The sequence below is a fragment of the Paroedura picta genome, chromosome 8, assembly GCF_049243985.1.
Source record: "Paroedura picta isolate Pp20150507F chromosome 8, Ppicta_v3.0, whole genome shotgun sequence".
Classification (NCBI taxonomy): Eukaryota; Metazoa; Chordata; class Lepidosauria; order Squamata; family Gekkonidae; genus Paroedura; species Paroedura picta.
The window spans coordinates 21972536-21988005 of record NC_135376.1 but is presented as its reverse complement, the minus strand read 5'-3'; the positions used below and the strand labels follow the sequence as shown (position 1 = coordinate 21988005).

Below are 15470 nucleotides of genomic sequence, written 5' to 3'. Positions count from 1 at the left end.
TGTTAAACTGCCAGACCACCCCCCTTTGCAGTATTTCAGTCCACCATTTGAAATTGATTGGCTGAGGCTTCTAAAGGATATAACTTGAACCTATATATCGTTTTTGAACCTATCTGTTGTACTAACCTGTTGTAATTCATGCTTGACCCTCTGCAATTATTTTGGAATGACTGAAACACAAATTATAGTTCCTTTGCTCCTATGTTATGTTTATTTACTAATTCCAGATATTGTGAACAAACTTTAAAGGTAAAAGTTCTTCATCAGCCATAGGTTTATAGAGTTAAAAACAGGAGTGTTCATGTGCTTGGGTTAATTATTACCGTACTGCGTAAAACATCTATTTACAAAAAGCATAGAAACAGCCACATGGCCAGTCTGGACGAGACCATTAAATAGTTTTCTGATTCTTCCCTCAAACATCAGTCTATAGAGAGCAATATGGGTTTGGTCCCTGCAATTTACAAAATGCCTTCTGCTGGGTCAACTTTACAATAGTTTACTATTTTCCAGGGACTCCTTTTTGACATTTTGTTATGCTACCTAAGGCAGGATTTCTTTTTTAACTTTAGCAACAGCATTGCAAGAGACTGCAGAAATCCCAGAAAATGTTTTAAAATGCAATATAGTAGTTTTCTTAATGACCCTAAATATATTGAATATTTTTGAAGAATTTTTGAATAGTTGCAATTAAATCAAATAAACTGAATATTTGGGGGAATCACAAACATCCGGGCCCAGTTTGCCCCATGCGTGCTATCCACAGTACAATTGCCACAAGATGGTACACATTGTGCACACAAGCAGCTGGGTCGCATTCTGCTTTGTGAGAAGGAATGGAGGCTAAGAACTGAGTGACTAGAAAACTGGGGGGAGGAAGAAAGGGTTAGGTGGGCCAACCTATACACCACCCTCCCCCTAAAGTGATACATACTAACTGCAGTCTATGCTGCATTTGAGAGGAACACATTTAAGTTTCTATATGGCATTGCCTTGATAACTTCATCTTCATGATTAATAAAATGGCATGTGCCATTTATAGAAGGCTAGCAACTTATCATGCCAATTTTAGAAACTTAAAGGAGGGATGGATATTCAATATTTAGGAGGTTCAACCGTTATTTTCAATTAACAGAAAGTACTTCCACCACCATGACTTAGATAGCCTAGTCTAGCCCAATTTTGTCAGAGCTTAGAAGCTAAGCACGGTTGGCCCTGATTAGTATTTGGTTGGGAGACCGTGAAGAAAGATGCAGCACAAACCACCTCTGAACATCAGTTGCCTTGAAAACTCTATGGGATCACCATAAGTTAGCTGTGCCTTAATGGCAAGGGAGGGACCCTTCTACCATTATAGCATCACTTTCACACCTTTCCTTACCTGCTACAGTCCGCTGAATGCTTAGAAATGCTGTTCCTGGAGAATAGAGGTGTGATGGACAGCGTCTACTTCCGTCAACCATGCATCACCGCCAATCCCTGATTCCCTGCCGTGTATGAAAATCTCTAGAGTTCACAGCCAGTGAGAGGCTATGAATTTGTCAGGGGCTGGGATGAGAAGAAAAAATTCTTCAGTCCTGGTCCAGATATTAATACAACTTCGGTCAGGGGTAGGTAGTTAAACTGCGGCCCTCCAGATGTCAATGGACTACAATTCCCATGAGCCCCTGCCAGCAAACACTGTTGTGAAAAAGAGCAAATGCTGGCAGGGGCTCATGGGATTTGTAGTCCATGAACATCTGGAGGGCCGCAATTTGACTACCCCTGACTTAGGTGGTTTGGGCTCAAAAGCCTATAGAGAGTCAGGATTGGGTTCCGTATGCTGTGATAGCCAGGTTTAGGTTACCTCAGAGAAACATTATATTGTGATTTGGGAGAGGACTGGAGAAATCCTGAGAAAGAGACTAACACATTTTCAAGAGTCTAAGATTCCTGAAGTTAGTAAGCAATTCCAAGTAAAATCCATCCATCTCTCTCTCTGTCTCTCTCCAACAAAAACAGTCTGTCACACTGAGCGTTCAATTCTGCAAGCTTCCTTTCGCTGTAAATAATTACTGTGTTGGTCTACCCACTTACTTGCCCACCCAACCACTCTTAAAAAGAGTTTTTTTAAAAAAATAAAAGACAAGTGAAGCATTCCAGGAAGTGGGAGCGGAGGGAGGGGTAGAAATTAGCTTCAGTGAACAATGCAATAAGGTTTGGATTACAGATGTTTGAAAACAAGCAGAAATCTGATATAGCTGAAAAAATACTCAAACAAAGCAAAACCATAGTGGGAATGATGGAAGGGCTGTACATAAAAATGTAAACAAAGACATATTTATCAGGGTAAATGTTAGGGTTTTGGTTAGGGTTAGCTTAGGTATGGTTTGGGTTGGGGAGTTTGTAGAATTACGGGGAGTATTAGGGCTGGGGAAGGCTTAGTGACATGATTAGGAAAGGCCATGGGATGTCAAATATTTTTTTGAGATTATTTTATGTGTAAAATATCTGGCCTGTGCTGAGGCAGCTGCATTGGTTGTCAGATGAGGCCCAGATCAGGTTCAAGGCTTTGGTTTTAACCTTTAAGGCCCTTGTGGTCTGGGACCCACATATCTGAGGGATCACCTGTTGCCCTATGCCCCCCCCCCCCCCGCAGAGCTTTGCACTCTGCAGGTACCAACATGTTGGTCATTCCCAGCCCCAAGGAAGCTCACCTGGCTTGGGCCTTTTCGGTCCTGGCCCCTACCTGGTGGAATGAGCTGTGAGCCCTGCAGGAGCTACCAGCTTTCCACAGGGCCTATAAGGTGGAGATCTTCCGTCAGGTCTATGACTGAGGCCAGTGCAGGAAGGTCATTCCCCCCCAGAAGATCCACCACTTGCCTTTGGAACATCATGGGCAGTGAGTGGCTGCATAGCCCCTCCACCGCTCTGCTGGATGGTGTACTGTTATGGGAAGGACTCATTTTTTACTACCATGATGTATTGTGTAATGTATTTTAATGGGTTTTTATTGATATAAGCTTTATAGTGTAACCCACCACAAGCCAGCATGCTGAGAGTGGCGGAAAACAAATATAACAACAACAACAACAACAATAAATGCTCAAGTTAGGTTTAGGGTTAGTTTAGATGTTGGTGAGCTTGGTTAGTTTGTAGGTTTAGTGGAGTATTAGGGACATGGTTGGGAATGGTCAAGGGATGTATAAATACTTTATTTTACATATAAAAGAAGATGTGTAAAATAGGGATTTATATTAGGATAAATTCTTAGGTTAGGGTTAGCTTAGGTATGGGTTGAGTTTGGAAATGTTTAGGTTTAGTAGGAGTGTCATTGACATGGTTTGGATGTATAAATATTTTTGACAGTATTTTACATGTAAGAAATATGTACAATTATAGGGATTTATATCAGGGTAAATTTTACATTTAGGGTTAGTTTAGGCTTAGGGAGCGTATAGGTTTAGTGTAGGGATTCCCACAGTGGGTGGTAGCCCCCCCCCAAGGGGCAGTAGAAGAATCCAGTGAGTGATGAGGAATTTGGGAGCAGTACAGGGGCAGAGGTCTGACTCTTCCTGCTGCGGCTGCATTTTCTTTGCAGAGACATTCCAAAGAGGCTTGCCATTGTCTCCCTCTGGGTAGTAGTGACCCTGGACTTCCTTGGTGGTCTCCCATCCCTGTGCTTACCAGGGCCAACCCTGCTTAGCTTCCTGAAGGAAATGACAGCTTCAGAATGTTGGCTAGAGAGGATCACATTCCTGCAGAGCTTCTTCCCCTCCTCAGACTCTGCCCTTCCTAGGCTCCACCCGATAGCTCCAGCAGTTTTTAAAACATTTTTTAAGTTTCCATTTTGGGAGGTCAGAAAAGCCCTCTCCTGCTTGCTCCTATCCATGGGATTTTCCATTGCTTGCTCCTCTCTCTCTTTCTTTCTCCATCTGTCTTTCTCCCCAATTCGGACACAAAGTGGCTTTTACAAAAAGTTAGGGTTTTTTCCTGACTAAAATATGGCCGCTGCACAACAACCAAAAAAGAAAATCAGAGTCCAGTGAGTCTGACAAAGAGTGTTTGCACTCGAAAGCTCACGCCCTGAATAAATCTTTGTTGGTCCTAAAAGTGCTCCTGGACTCTGATTTTATTGTGCTACTTGAGACCAACACGGCTACCCTTTTGAATCTAACCAAAAAAGAAGTGCAGGCAATACATTGTGTTTTGAATCCGCAGTAGACCTAATAGCAGGAAAGAGGTGTGCGTTCATGTGTGTGTGTGTTGGGGGGGGGGGGGGGGAGAGTAGAGATGTGTCCTGGAAGCCAAGAAGGCAGCAAACCAAAAACACTTGGGAACTACTGTGTTAAATGATGCAGTAGGAGCATATTTACCGCAGCAAACAGTACACAATAGTGCATCTACAGTCTCTATCCGTTTGCTAAAGCATCTATCTGAACTTTTTCATTGCAGCCTGATACTTAAAAATAACAAAACTTAAATAATTCAGTGTTGCACAGTTTGCAGAAAGACTGGTCAGTAAAGTCTTCCTAACCTTGTCATAAGGCAGGGGTCACAAGAAAGAAGGCACACATACAGGCAGTTGTTAATTTTGTCCATCTGCAGGGTGGCACCTGCAGAAGGGCCTGCTTAGCTTTATTGGCCATTTGCAAACATGCCAGAGCCATAACTTCTTGATCCTTGCTACTGGGATTGTGACAGATGGGGGAAAGCATCCTAAGACAGCACCATGTCTTCACAAAGGGATCTGCAGAAACAGCAAGGTGGACATAGTGGGTGGGGGAACTGGCAAAAACAACCCCTTTCTGCTGGTCGAAAACATTTTGGATACAGCTCATTATATTTTCATTTTCACATAGAAACAGTATATTTGGTTGTTATTGAATCAAGTTATTTTTAGGTAGTCCACAAAACATGTTAATATAACTAAGTTTAATGCAATATTTGTTTTTGTTTTAACCTGATCATTATGTTCCCTCTACAGATACAAATAATCAACCACACTTCCACTAACAGGATATGTGCAGTGTTTGAATAAATAGGCAGGCCAGGGTTCTTCACTTGTATGGTATTCCATTGTTGGTTCTAATATCTCTGCCTGATTGCTTATCATTGTTCAGTTTTCAAGCAGTAACTCCAAAATAAAATAAACCATTGTGAAGCATGTTTTGTGGATTTGTTCTCTTAAGGTTCTTCAAAGAGCTTGAAGCAAGGCACCAGAATAATATCTTCATAGACGATATCAGTGATATTGTGGAAAAGCATACATCATCAACTTTTGACCCTTATGTAAAATACTGCTCAAATGAAGTCTATCAGCAGCGGACTCTACAGAAACTACTGTAAGTAATGGATACTACGGTGTTTATATTCCAACAGCACTCCTTCAACACTATCAGAATTTCCTGCAACGAAAATAATTGGTCTACCACATATTTGTTTCTGAAAATCATATGAAATCATATGAGCATGAACCAGAAAATTCTGACTTGCTTCAGGGTTTGGGGTGTTCCAGAATGGAACATCTGAACCCAAACAACCCAGAAACCCTGAAACGAACTGACTGTGTTTGAGCCAGTTTGCTTTGCTTTCCCCTGCTTAGAAGCAGGGTGAAGCAAAATGGAGTGCCAAAATGGCTGCAAACTTCTCCATGTGGAATTAGGGGGAAGCGAAATGGAGGTCTTAAATAACCCAGCCCTGTAAACATCAAAGCTGGACTGGGAACAGTGGAGAATGAGGGCATTCTTTGGGAGCCCTTAGAATTGAACTCCCTGGTCGAATATTTTTCAAACATAGAGATTTGGGTTTTGTTTTGCTTTTAGGAGAGGCACCAGCAGCTATGCTGCAAATTTGGTGCCTCTATCTAAAAAGTAGTGTCCCCACCCACGCTCCATAAAATCCCCCAATTGATTCTCCATTGTAGTCTTTAGGGTCTATTGAGCCCTGTGGGACAGAGGTGGTTTAAAAATTGAATAATTATAATTGGCTGTAGCAAAGCCAGCAAAATTTAGTATTCCTGAATACTTACCGAATCTGAATACCATACTAGTATTAGGATTTGGGAATATCGGGAAATGGTGATATTTTTTGAGTTCAGTTTATCTGAACCCGAAAAATACTGTTTTTTGTTTTTGTTTTTGCATCCCTTCTCCTTCAGTTTTCTCCAAACCATGAAAAGGGGATGGTTAAGAAGCCTGGTAAAGTAATAGGGCAAGAGAAGTTTTGGCTGCAACTTTACCGCATTTCGAAGTATAGACAACCTCTCATGATAAAAACCTTATCAAATCTGGTTCTATGTTGGTATTTTATTGTGAAATTTGAGTACTGTAACAATAAACCTACTTTCCTAGATTCATAACATCATATTGCGGGCCGGTATACAAATTGAATGAATGAATCAATAAATCAAATAACTGATTTCTAAACTAATGTTGCCTCTTAGAAAGAAAAATACTTTTATTTATTGTTTTGTTTTTTATCAGAGCTATAAATCCAGCCTTCAAAGAAGTTCTGTCACGGATTGAGTCCCAAGAAGAATGTAGGAACTTGCCTATGATTTCTTTCTTGATCCTTCCAATGCAAAGAGTTACACGACTTCCACTGCTGATGGATGTAAGAACAGCATGTTTTAAACACTGTCCTAGTTGTTAAATATGTATGAAATCTTGGTTACAAAGTGTTCTGCAGTGGCTGTTACTACTGCATTTCACTATTCTTTGGAGTCAGGCAAACCTGTAGGATCAACTTTTTTTCTTACAGGGAAATGCTGATTTTGGGGGGCAGCAGGGGGGGGGAGGACAATTGCACATCCACATGCATTTTCCCGCTAATAAATTAGTGCAGACTAGAGTCTTTACTGTTGATCTCTCATTACTTAGATTAATTAGATTCAAAGAACTACAAACATAGTGAAGTTTGCAGAACTGATGTTTGTTAATTCTCGTTTTTCACTTCAGCCCCCCCCCGGGGTCTCCAAAAAGGCATCTTTGAGGGGCAGGAGACCCTCAGCAGTAATGTGGAATATAGCATAGGATAGTTACAATGGAAGCGAATGATGGGTTTTCTACTTATTTCTCTTTTCACAACCCATGCCATTCCCTGGAGGATCTTGGGTGGGAGTATATCTGGCATTAGAGTAGAACTGTCAACCCAAGAGACAAAACACTAAGTTGAGGCTTCCAAGTCAGCTGTGCTAAGAGTAACTGTTTATGCAAAACAACGGCTGAAAACTACACTGGTTGGAATGGTTTTCCCAGCAACCAGTATCTGTATTAAATTTATAACACATAATATATGTCGAATATATCAAACAACCAAACGAATTACATTCTGTTATTACATTTGGAGGTGGCATAAATTAACCTATAAAAAACTGCAAAAATGAAGTTTCACTGAGAAAACTGATCATGCGTGCCAAATTCAGCATTATCTCCAAATATAATACCAGCATGAAATTTGTTTGTTATATTTGATATATCTCATATGTCATAAATTTAATAGAGATACTGGCTGCTGAGGAAGTCTGTTGAAAAACCCATTCAACCGGTGTGATTTTCCACTGCTGCTTTGAATAAACAGTTACTCTTATCACAGCTGACTTGGAAGCCTAAACTCCATGTTTTGTCTCTGGGTGGTCATCTGTTTGTTTCCCAATACAGTAGAATGAGCAGAGCCCCATTGGCAACATCTGCTCTATTCACAGCTGTCTGAATCCAAGGCAATATTTCCTCCTCTGGAATGACAATCTGGGGGGGGGGGGGGGGCGGGGGCAGGAAAGATTTTTTTCCCCATAAAAAATCACACTCTGACTCCTTCCTTTGAATGTATAATGTTTTTTTTCTTAATTGACACTTTATAAGAGGGAAAATAAACTGGAAACTAGGGGCATGTTCCAGCCAGGATGGATAGTGCTCTGATCCTATATGCAGTCTTTTCCTATGGGAAGGATTCTTGCATCTTGAATTCGAACCCAGTGTAAATCTGGTTTCTGTTGTTCTTGTTACTGTGGTTGTCAATAATGTAACCCTTACATACTTGAAGCAGTTTACAGACTTTGCCCCTTGGTCACTTAAGTACTTTTTATAGGTAGATTATTGTGTCCATTTGGACTGAGCCTAGATGTGGGTAACTCAGGACCACCCAATGAGTTTCCTGGGAAACAGACTTAGATATCCTTTCTCCAGAACTCTTTGTACCATCTTTGTCATTTTATTAAGAAATTGCATTTTCAGTACTGATTTTTGATTGTTTCACCGGGTCAACAATTCAGGAATCAAGATCTTTTTTATTACAACCAGACTGTAAAAACACTATTTTACAAGAAAATAGTTTTGTGGTATTTTGGCCACTCACAAAATGATATTCTACATCCCCCATCATTAGAAATGTGTCAGCACAGGATGTTCATTTTGGTACACCTTGTTTTCATAAAGGTAAAGGTAAAGGTATCCCCTGTGCAAGCACCGAGTCATGTCTGACCCTTGGGGTGACGCCCTCCAGCGTTTTCATGGCAGACTCAATACGGGGTGGTTTGCCAGTGCCTTCCCCAGTCATGACCGTTTACCCCCCAGCAAGCTGGGTACTCATTTTACCGACCTCGGAAGGATGGAAGGCTGAGTCAACCTTGAGCCGGCTGCTGGGATTGAACTCCCAGCCTCATGGGCAAAGCTTTCAGACGGCTGCCTTACCACTCTGCGCCACAAGAGGCTCTTCTTGTTTTCATAGCTTTCTTTAAAAGAAAGTTTATAAAAGTTGACTTAGTGATCATACTCTTTTTTATTTGCATGATGTTTCTGAAAAAAGGAGACCCTTCAGTTGTGTGCTATGTTTCATCTATATCTATCCAATAAGTTCATTAAGGCCTTCAACCATTGAACTCTATGAGATCACTATGTTCGTATTTGAAATGCAAAATGTTATATTAATGGTCTTTGGGTGCCACAACCAACAAAACTGTTCATCTTTTTGTTTCAGACAATTTGCCAAAAAACACCAAAAGACTCACCAAAATATGAAGCTTGCAAACGGGCACTAAAAGACGTAAGCAAGGTATGTTTAGATCCTCTGTTGAAAATTAGGTCATCCTTGTCCAAAATGTTTATCTAGCTTTGATGGTGAACCTGTGTATATGTACTCAGAAGTAACCATCCCTGAACACCAAGGGTTCTTATAGTCACCAGTACTGCATAAAGCAGTTTTGTAATCATTATGCAGAAAAGGACAAATGGTTCAAGAGAAGCAGTTTGATGGCGTGTTTAGACTGAACCATATATCTAAGCTTTAGAGTGTTAGATTAGAACTAGAGAAACCCTGAGTTCAAATATCTGCTCAGCTCACTAAGTGATTTTGTACTAGATGGTCTCTTTCAGTCTTACCTACCGCCCATAGAACAAAGTTTGAGTCCAGTGACACCTTTAGGACCAACAAAGTTTAATTCTGGGTACAAGCTTTTGTGTGCATGGACATGCATGCACATTGACTGTACATCAGATGTGACTGTAAGGTGATGTTAGTAATAATTTTGAATTTAACTCTCTGGTCTCAGGACAAGATAGTTGCCAATACAGCTTTTCACTTGCAGGAATGTTTCACACTTGGGTGGTGACAGGTGAGGCCAGCAGCAAATGGTAAAGTGAAAGCCATTAATCACTAGCATAGACAGTTTTATTTCTCCTATGTTTTTGGGAACTACAACTGAATTCAAGGCGACTGATTGGCTGTTTTAGCAAAGAATTATCATATGGGTGTATTTGGATGTTGTCACACAGTTTACTAATTTAACAGAATTAACTTTTGTTTTATATTCCCACTGTCATGATGGAAGTTCATAATCTGAGGAAGAGTGCTTGCCCTTGAAAGCTCACGCTTTGAATAAATCTTTGTTGGTCTTAAAGGTGCCACTGGAGTCTGATTTTGTTGTGTCCCTCACATAGTTGAAGTAAGGATAAAGTAAAAGAGGAGAGGAATATCCATGCCACCCTTGGGGAAAAAATTGACTTCTGGGCAGATATACTTGCAAAGATCCCATAACATGATTTATAGTTAGAATATTGGTTGAAATCAGTGAGTGAATATGACCAATATTATGTCCAAAGATCTTGATGATTTAGAGCACAGTCATGAAATTAAAACTTTGGCAGGACCTAGATGTCTAAATTCTGTAGGGATTATAGATAATTCCCTTCAGTGTTCTTAAAATCAATTTAAATATTGAAATGAGTGCTATCAGGAGACTAATGCTGACTTGTCGTTCCATTGTGGGTCCACTGTGACACTGAGCAGTGTGAGCATGAAGCATAGACAGGGATACCCAACATGGTACCATGGTGCCCACCAGCAGGTTACCAGGTATCCATTTGTTTCTTCAACAAAGTTTCGCTTCCCTAAAGCTAAGAGTGAGTCCTTGCTTTAATAGAGTAGGAAGTACTTCAGAAAGACCCAGGAGGCAGTAATTTTGTGGCTATTGGGATCTCCCATTCAGAAACAGCTGCTTTCAGCCTTGGAACATATGGAGGCTTGCAACCTCCCCTCCCCCCCCATTCTGTGATTGGCCCCAGTATCTGAGGGAGGCCATTTTGTGACTGTTTCTCATAGCAGTCATTTGGTGTTGATGCCACCACTTCCCATCATCAAAATTCCAGAAATGCCACAGGCTCAACAAAGAAACCTGATGTAGGATCAACCTTCTATTCTCTGCTTCATTTTTTTAGTTCAGTTTAAGTCTATAGATATCCTCAAGCTTTGGTTTTGTGTACTAGCCAAGCCAATATTTGTGATTGCCATGTCTGAGGCTTTTGTCAGCAGCTTAAGGAGGAGAGAGTATTTACTTTTTTGATCTTTTGTTGAAAGTGCTGCTGTTGGCCATTCTAAAAGTCCGGTAGGAACAAAATACCATTTTTTTTTTACCAATATGTATTTGTACAGGAAAGGCGAGGTGCTTTGTCTTCCTTCTTTTTCTATGAAAGCTTAGAATGTAGGAGAAAAATTGCCCCTCTTTTTTGCCTCAATTTCTTCATGGAAGATAAATACCGTGTCTAATTTCATATTCAAAACAAAAGGAAAAAGAAATGAATGCAAGTGATTCTCAGCAGTTGGACAGATACCTTTTTAGAAATATGCATTCCTTTCACTTCAAATGCAGACATTGCCTAAGGCCGCAGACACTTATTGATATGCAGATACCATCAGTTTTATTTTTTTATTTATTATATTTATATACTGGCCTCCCTTTTGGCTCAGGGAGGTTCCCTTTGTAACTCTCATAAGCAACACAGTACAATGAATAGTCAAGTATAAAACGTATGTAACAGTGAAAAACTTGCATCAAACAATGTACTATAACAAACAGTACCCAATAAACAACAGCTGTCTGCACTGTGGTTCCGTTTTCTGTTAGTGTAGTTTATGGCGCTTCTGGTTGATGGTTGGTCAGGTGGCTTGTTTTACTTGTCTTGGCCCAATGACTGGTGGAAAAGCTCCTTTTTGCAGGCCCTGCAGAATTGTTTTAGTTCCAGCAGGGCCTTGATGTCCTCTGGGAGCTCATTCCACCAGCTGGGGGCCAAGACTGAGAAATCCCTGGCTCTAGCCATTGACAAATGAGCTTCCCTGGGATCAGGGATCACCAGTTGGAGGAGCATAGAGCTCTTTGGGGTGCGGTTTCTCAGATACTCAGGGCCCAGTTTTACTTCTAGAACTGTGAGGAGGGCCCAAAGGGCCCCAAGTGCTAAGTCTCTCCTCCTCCTCCCATCAAAATTATTTGGAGGCCAGCTTTGTATACTGATGTCGCAGTATAATACTATTTTGCCAACATTGCTGGAACTCCTTATGAGAACAGGATATTGATGTATATAGTATTCAAATCCGGAAAGCAACAAAAACGAGAAATGAAAAAAAAAAAACCTGGCATTTCCAAGTACTTCTTTTAACCTGCATGGATGTCAAGTACTTTTATCCTGTGTGGATGTCACTAAATTACCACTGATAAGTATGACTTTTATCCTTGGCTCATAAAAATGCTTCTGGTGCCTTGCTAAGAGTTTGCTAAATGGTTTCCAGGCAAAAGATACCCCTGGGGCCTTTTTATAAAGTTCTTATCTTCATCTTCTCTAAATACCTTATTACTTGTTCTGAATTCATTGGCTTCTAGTGGAAGCTTAATGTACTTCCTACACATAAAATTGCTAACATTCTGTTTTGTGTCTCAGTAACTCCAGGTGAAGTTTTCCTAGAAAAGCAATAAGACATTTATGATGTTTTTTTTCTTTCTTTAGGCCTTCACATAGGGCAACTTTAAAACAATATGACACGTTCCTGACAAAGGGTGGGAAGTGCATCATAGATCCAATGGAGCCACTGGGTCATGTCATGGCTTTGTTTGGAATGGGTCATGGCTCATTAATACAGTATCTGCACTTCTTGCAGAAGATCCTACATTCAGCCGTTATCATCTCCAGTTATCAGATTGCAGCTGTCCTTTAGAGCAGAGCAGGAATCTCCAATAGGGCTGGGCGCTTTGGGGTCCGATGCAGCCAGCACCGTGGTGCAGGGGGAGGGGAGGCGAGGGTGCACTCACGCAGGGAGCCTGTGCCTCCCCCTCCCCCTTGCGCCACAGTGCTGGCTGCTTCGGGTGTGAATGGCCGCTTCAGATGCCGAAACGCCCAACCCTAACCCAACCTTTATTGAATCTGTGAATGCATTTGGGACCCCGAAAACAGAGAGTGGGTGTTTTGTATCCCAAGATTTTTACCTTACCTACCTAAAAGAAATCTAGCAGTAGTTGCTCATGTGACTTGTTCCTTCCATGCCATGGCAAAAGCACATTCACTATTTAAACAGAATCGTGAAGGAATCTGTGATTTCTCTTAACCAATATTAAGGACATGAAAATCAGTATGAATTAGAAATGCTTAAGTTTGGCAGAAATATAGTCAGGTGATCCCAGTAAATTTAGTAAGAGCAGGATTTTTTGGCTTCCAAATCACCCAGTGCACAAGTTTTCAAAAGATGAAAGAACCAACAAACTTAATAGAATTATATAGCCTTAACTGAAGCTCAGAATGTAGAAGTCTTGTTTCTTATACTCTGCTTTTCACTACCAGAAGGAGTCTCAAAGCAGCTTACAATTGCTTTCCTTTCCTCTCCATATGAGAGCTCTGATAGAACTGCTCTGTGAGACCAGCTCTACCCCAAACTGAATGTACAGGGACTAGCATAACACTACCTTGAATTGAATGCCTGTCTTTCTATCAAATTATCCATTCATTAAATGTCTAAGGCCTATATGCAGATTTTGATTATTCTCTGAACAACTGCCAGCATTACATCTCAAAATGGGGATCTCAACTGTGACTGTCTTGCAGCGCTAATTTGGGGGGTGGCATTTAGAGAGGAGAAAAGGTAGGCAGGAAAAAAGTATTTTAAGTCTTCTGTCACCCTGCAAATCAGGCTATTTTCGGTCCCACCCCCCCTACACACAACCGAGAATCAGAAATGGAAGTAAATTTGATCAGAAGGAGATAACGGGCTTGATAGGCATTTGCAAGACAAAATTGGTGGTGAGAATTGGTGCCGTTTTTTCTGTCTGCTGATTTCCTCCACAATCATGGTATCTCAACAAACAATTGGGGAGATGTCTGTCTGTCAAGGTGACCCGGAGTTCTCCCCTGAAGGAAAGGGAACAGCTGCAAGCTTATCATCACAGTCTTTCAGATTTGACAGAAGAAAGGCAAACTTTAATAAGGCTGTTTCATATATCCCTTTTGCAGGAAACAGCTTCTCCGTTCCAGTGGTACCTCAATACAGTTAATAGATAAAGTCATGCGTAGTTCTGCATCGCTGTGTAAAGTGATGAATGAGTCTGTTGTGAGACATGCACAATGAGACATGCACATTCCGAGACTATTTGTGACAGGAGCCATATGCAGCCTCTTCTCTCAAATAGATGAATAGAGTGCTTCATTTTCAAGCATTTGAAAATAGAAATGGAAATATATGTTTTTCAGTTATTTTTTTCTTCCGTTCTCCCCCCCCCCCCCTTGCCCCCTTTTCATTTGAGCCGAACACAGCCTCTGGCTACAATATAAGAAGGGAGGATGTTATTCAGTGTGGTTGATTAGGTTTAGATATTTATGTCCTTTTGTGTTTCACTGGGGGCACAAAGCAATTGACAAAATTGTTCTCCCTTCCTTAATTTTATTCTCACAACAATCATGGTTTAGGTGGCCCAGGATCATCCAGTAAGCATCCATGGCAAAGTCTGAATTCGAACTTGGGTTCTCCCAGATCTAGTCCAACACTCTAACTGCTATATGACATGGGCTCTCTGATGTGTGAAGGAAAAAGTGGGGCCACTAGATCTTTCCCCATGTACCATTTTCTTGCTGAATTTTCTCCGGAAGGGGTAGCAGCATGACAGAAGAGGATTACAAGGGAAATATCTTGAGGAGGGAGTTAAGGAGCTGCTCTTGCTCTGTAAATGTCATTTTTTAAAAGTTATTCTGCACACAGTTATAGCCTGTTTTCCAGAATTAATTAGATCAGCTTTGCTCATGACGGTTAATGTCTAAAAAAGACTAATTTATAATTGTACCTATAAAATAAATGCCTGCATAGTTTCTTTAACCCCCTTTCTTATTGTTAAAAATTTATAAAAATCTGCTATATTTAAAACAGCAACAAAAAGCTTGAAATGCTGGTCAGGAATTTATTGGATAGCTAAACTGTCTTCTTTCCCAGTTGGTTCGGCTCTGCAACGAAGGCGCTCGGAAGATGGAAAGGACAGAAATGATGTACACTATTAATTCCCAGCTGGAATTCAAGATCAAGGTACAACATTTTCTTTCAGACTTGTATTGCATAAGCTTTAACTCTGGCTTAATCTTTTATTATGAGAATTTATCTTCTTACCTATACATGTGGAGAAGGAGTGCCAGTTTAGTGGATGGTGCATTTTCTAAAGAAGACTAACCATGTCCATATTGTGAAAGAAGTTGTATTCATTACATCGGTATTGCACCATTGCAACATTATGTTGTATTTAAACAGACAGGACATTGCACCCTGCTTGTGATGCTCTGAGGTGACCCCTATGGGTAAGGCTGTCCCATTAGTTGTCGCCACAAAAACTTAAAAATAAAAGTTTATAGTTTATTTATAGTTGGAATTATATACCACCGTTCGCCAAAAGGTCTCATGGCGTTTCACAATAAAATAGAATTCAAAGTAAAATCACATAAAACCCCATAAATACCCCATTATTACAATAATAAAAAGATATGCTGAAAGATTATTCAGTGAAGTATTTTTACCTTGATTTTCTCCCTAATGGTGTCTCAAGGTGGTTCACAGTAGAAAAATACAACTTAAACAAACAGAAAATCCCATACAGCACAGTATAACACATCCAGAGCTAGTTGGCAGTCCACTATCCCAGCCCATCAGGACAATAGGTTTCCAGCCAGGGGCTTGAGCTCTCGTTCATTGGTACCTGC

General features: G+C 40.7%; 1 protein-coding gene across 3 annotated transcripts in view; it reads left to right on the top strand.

Moving 5' to 3' along the window:
• ARHGEF26 (Rho guanine nucleotide exchange factor 26) overlaps positions 1 to 15470 on the top strand; it is a 67774-nt gene that overhangs the window by 29455 nt on the left and 22849 nt on the right. For all 3 annotated transcript variants that reach the window (XM_077348639.1, XM_077348638.1, XM_077348640.1), the window contains exons 7-10: positions 5172 to 5324; positions 6465 to 6594; positions 8956 to 9030; positions 14716 to 14805. In XM_077348639.1, the coding sequence (XP_077204754.1) occupies positions 5172 to 5324; positions 6465 to 6594; positions 8956 to 9030; positions 14716 to 14805 (448 nt within the window). The remainder of the gene's footprint in view (positions 1 to 5171; positions 5325 to 6464; positions 6595 to 8955; positions 9031 to 14715; positions 14806 to 15470) is intronic.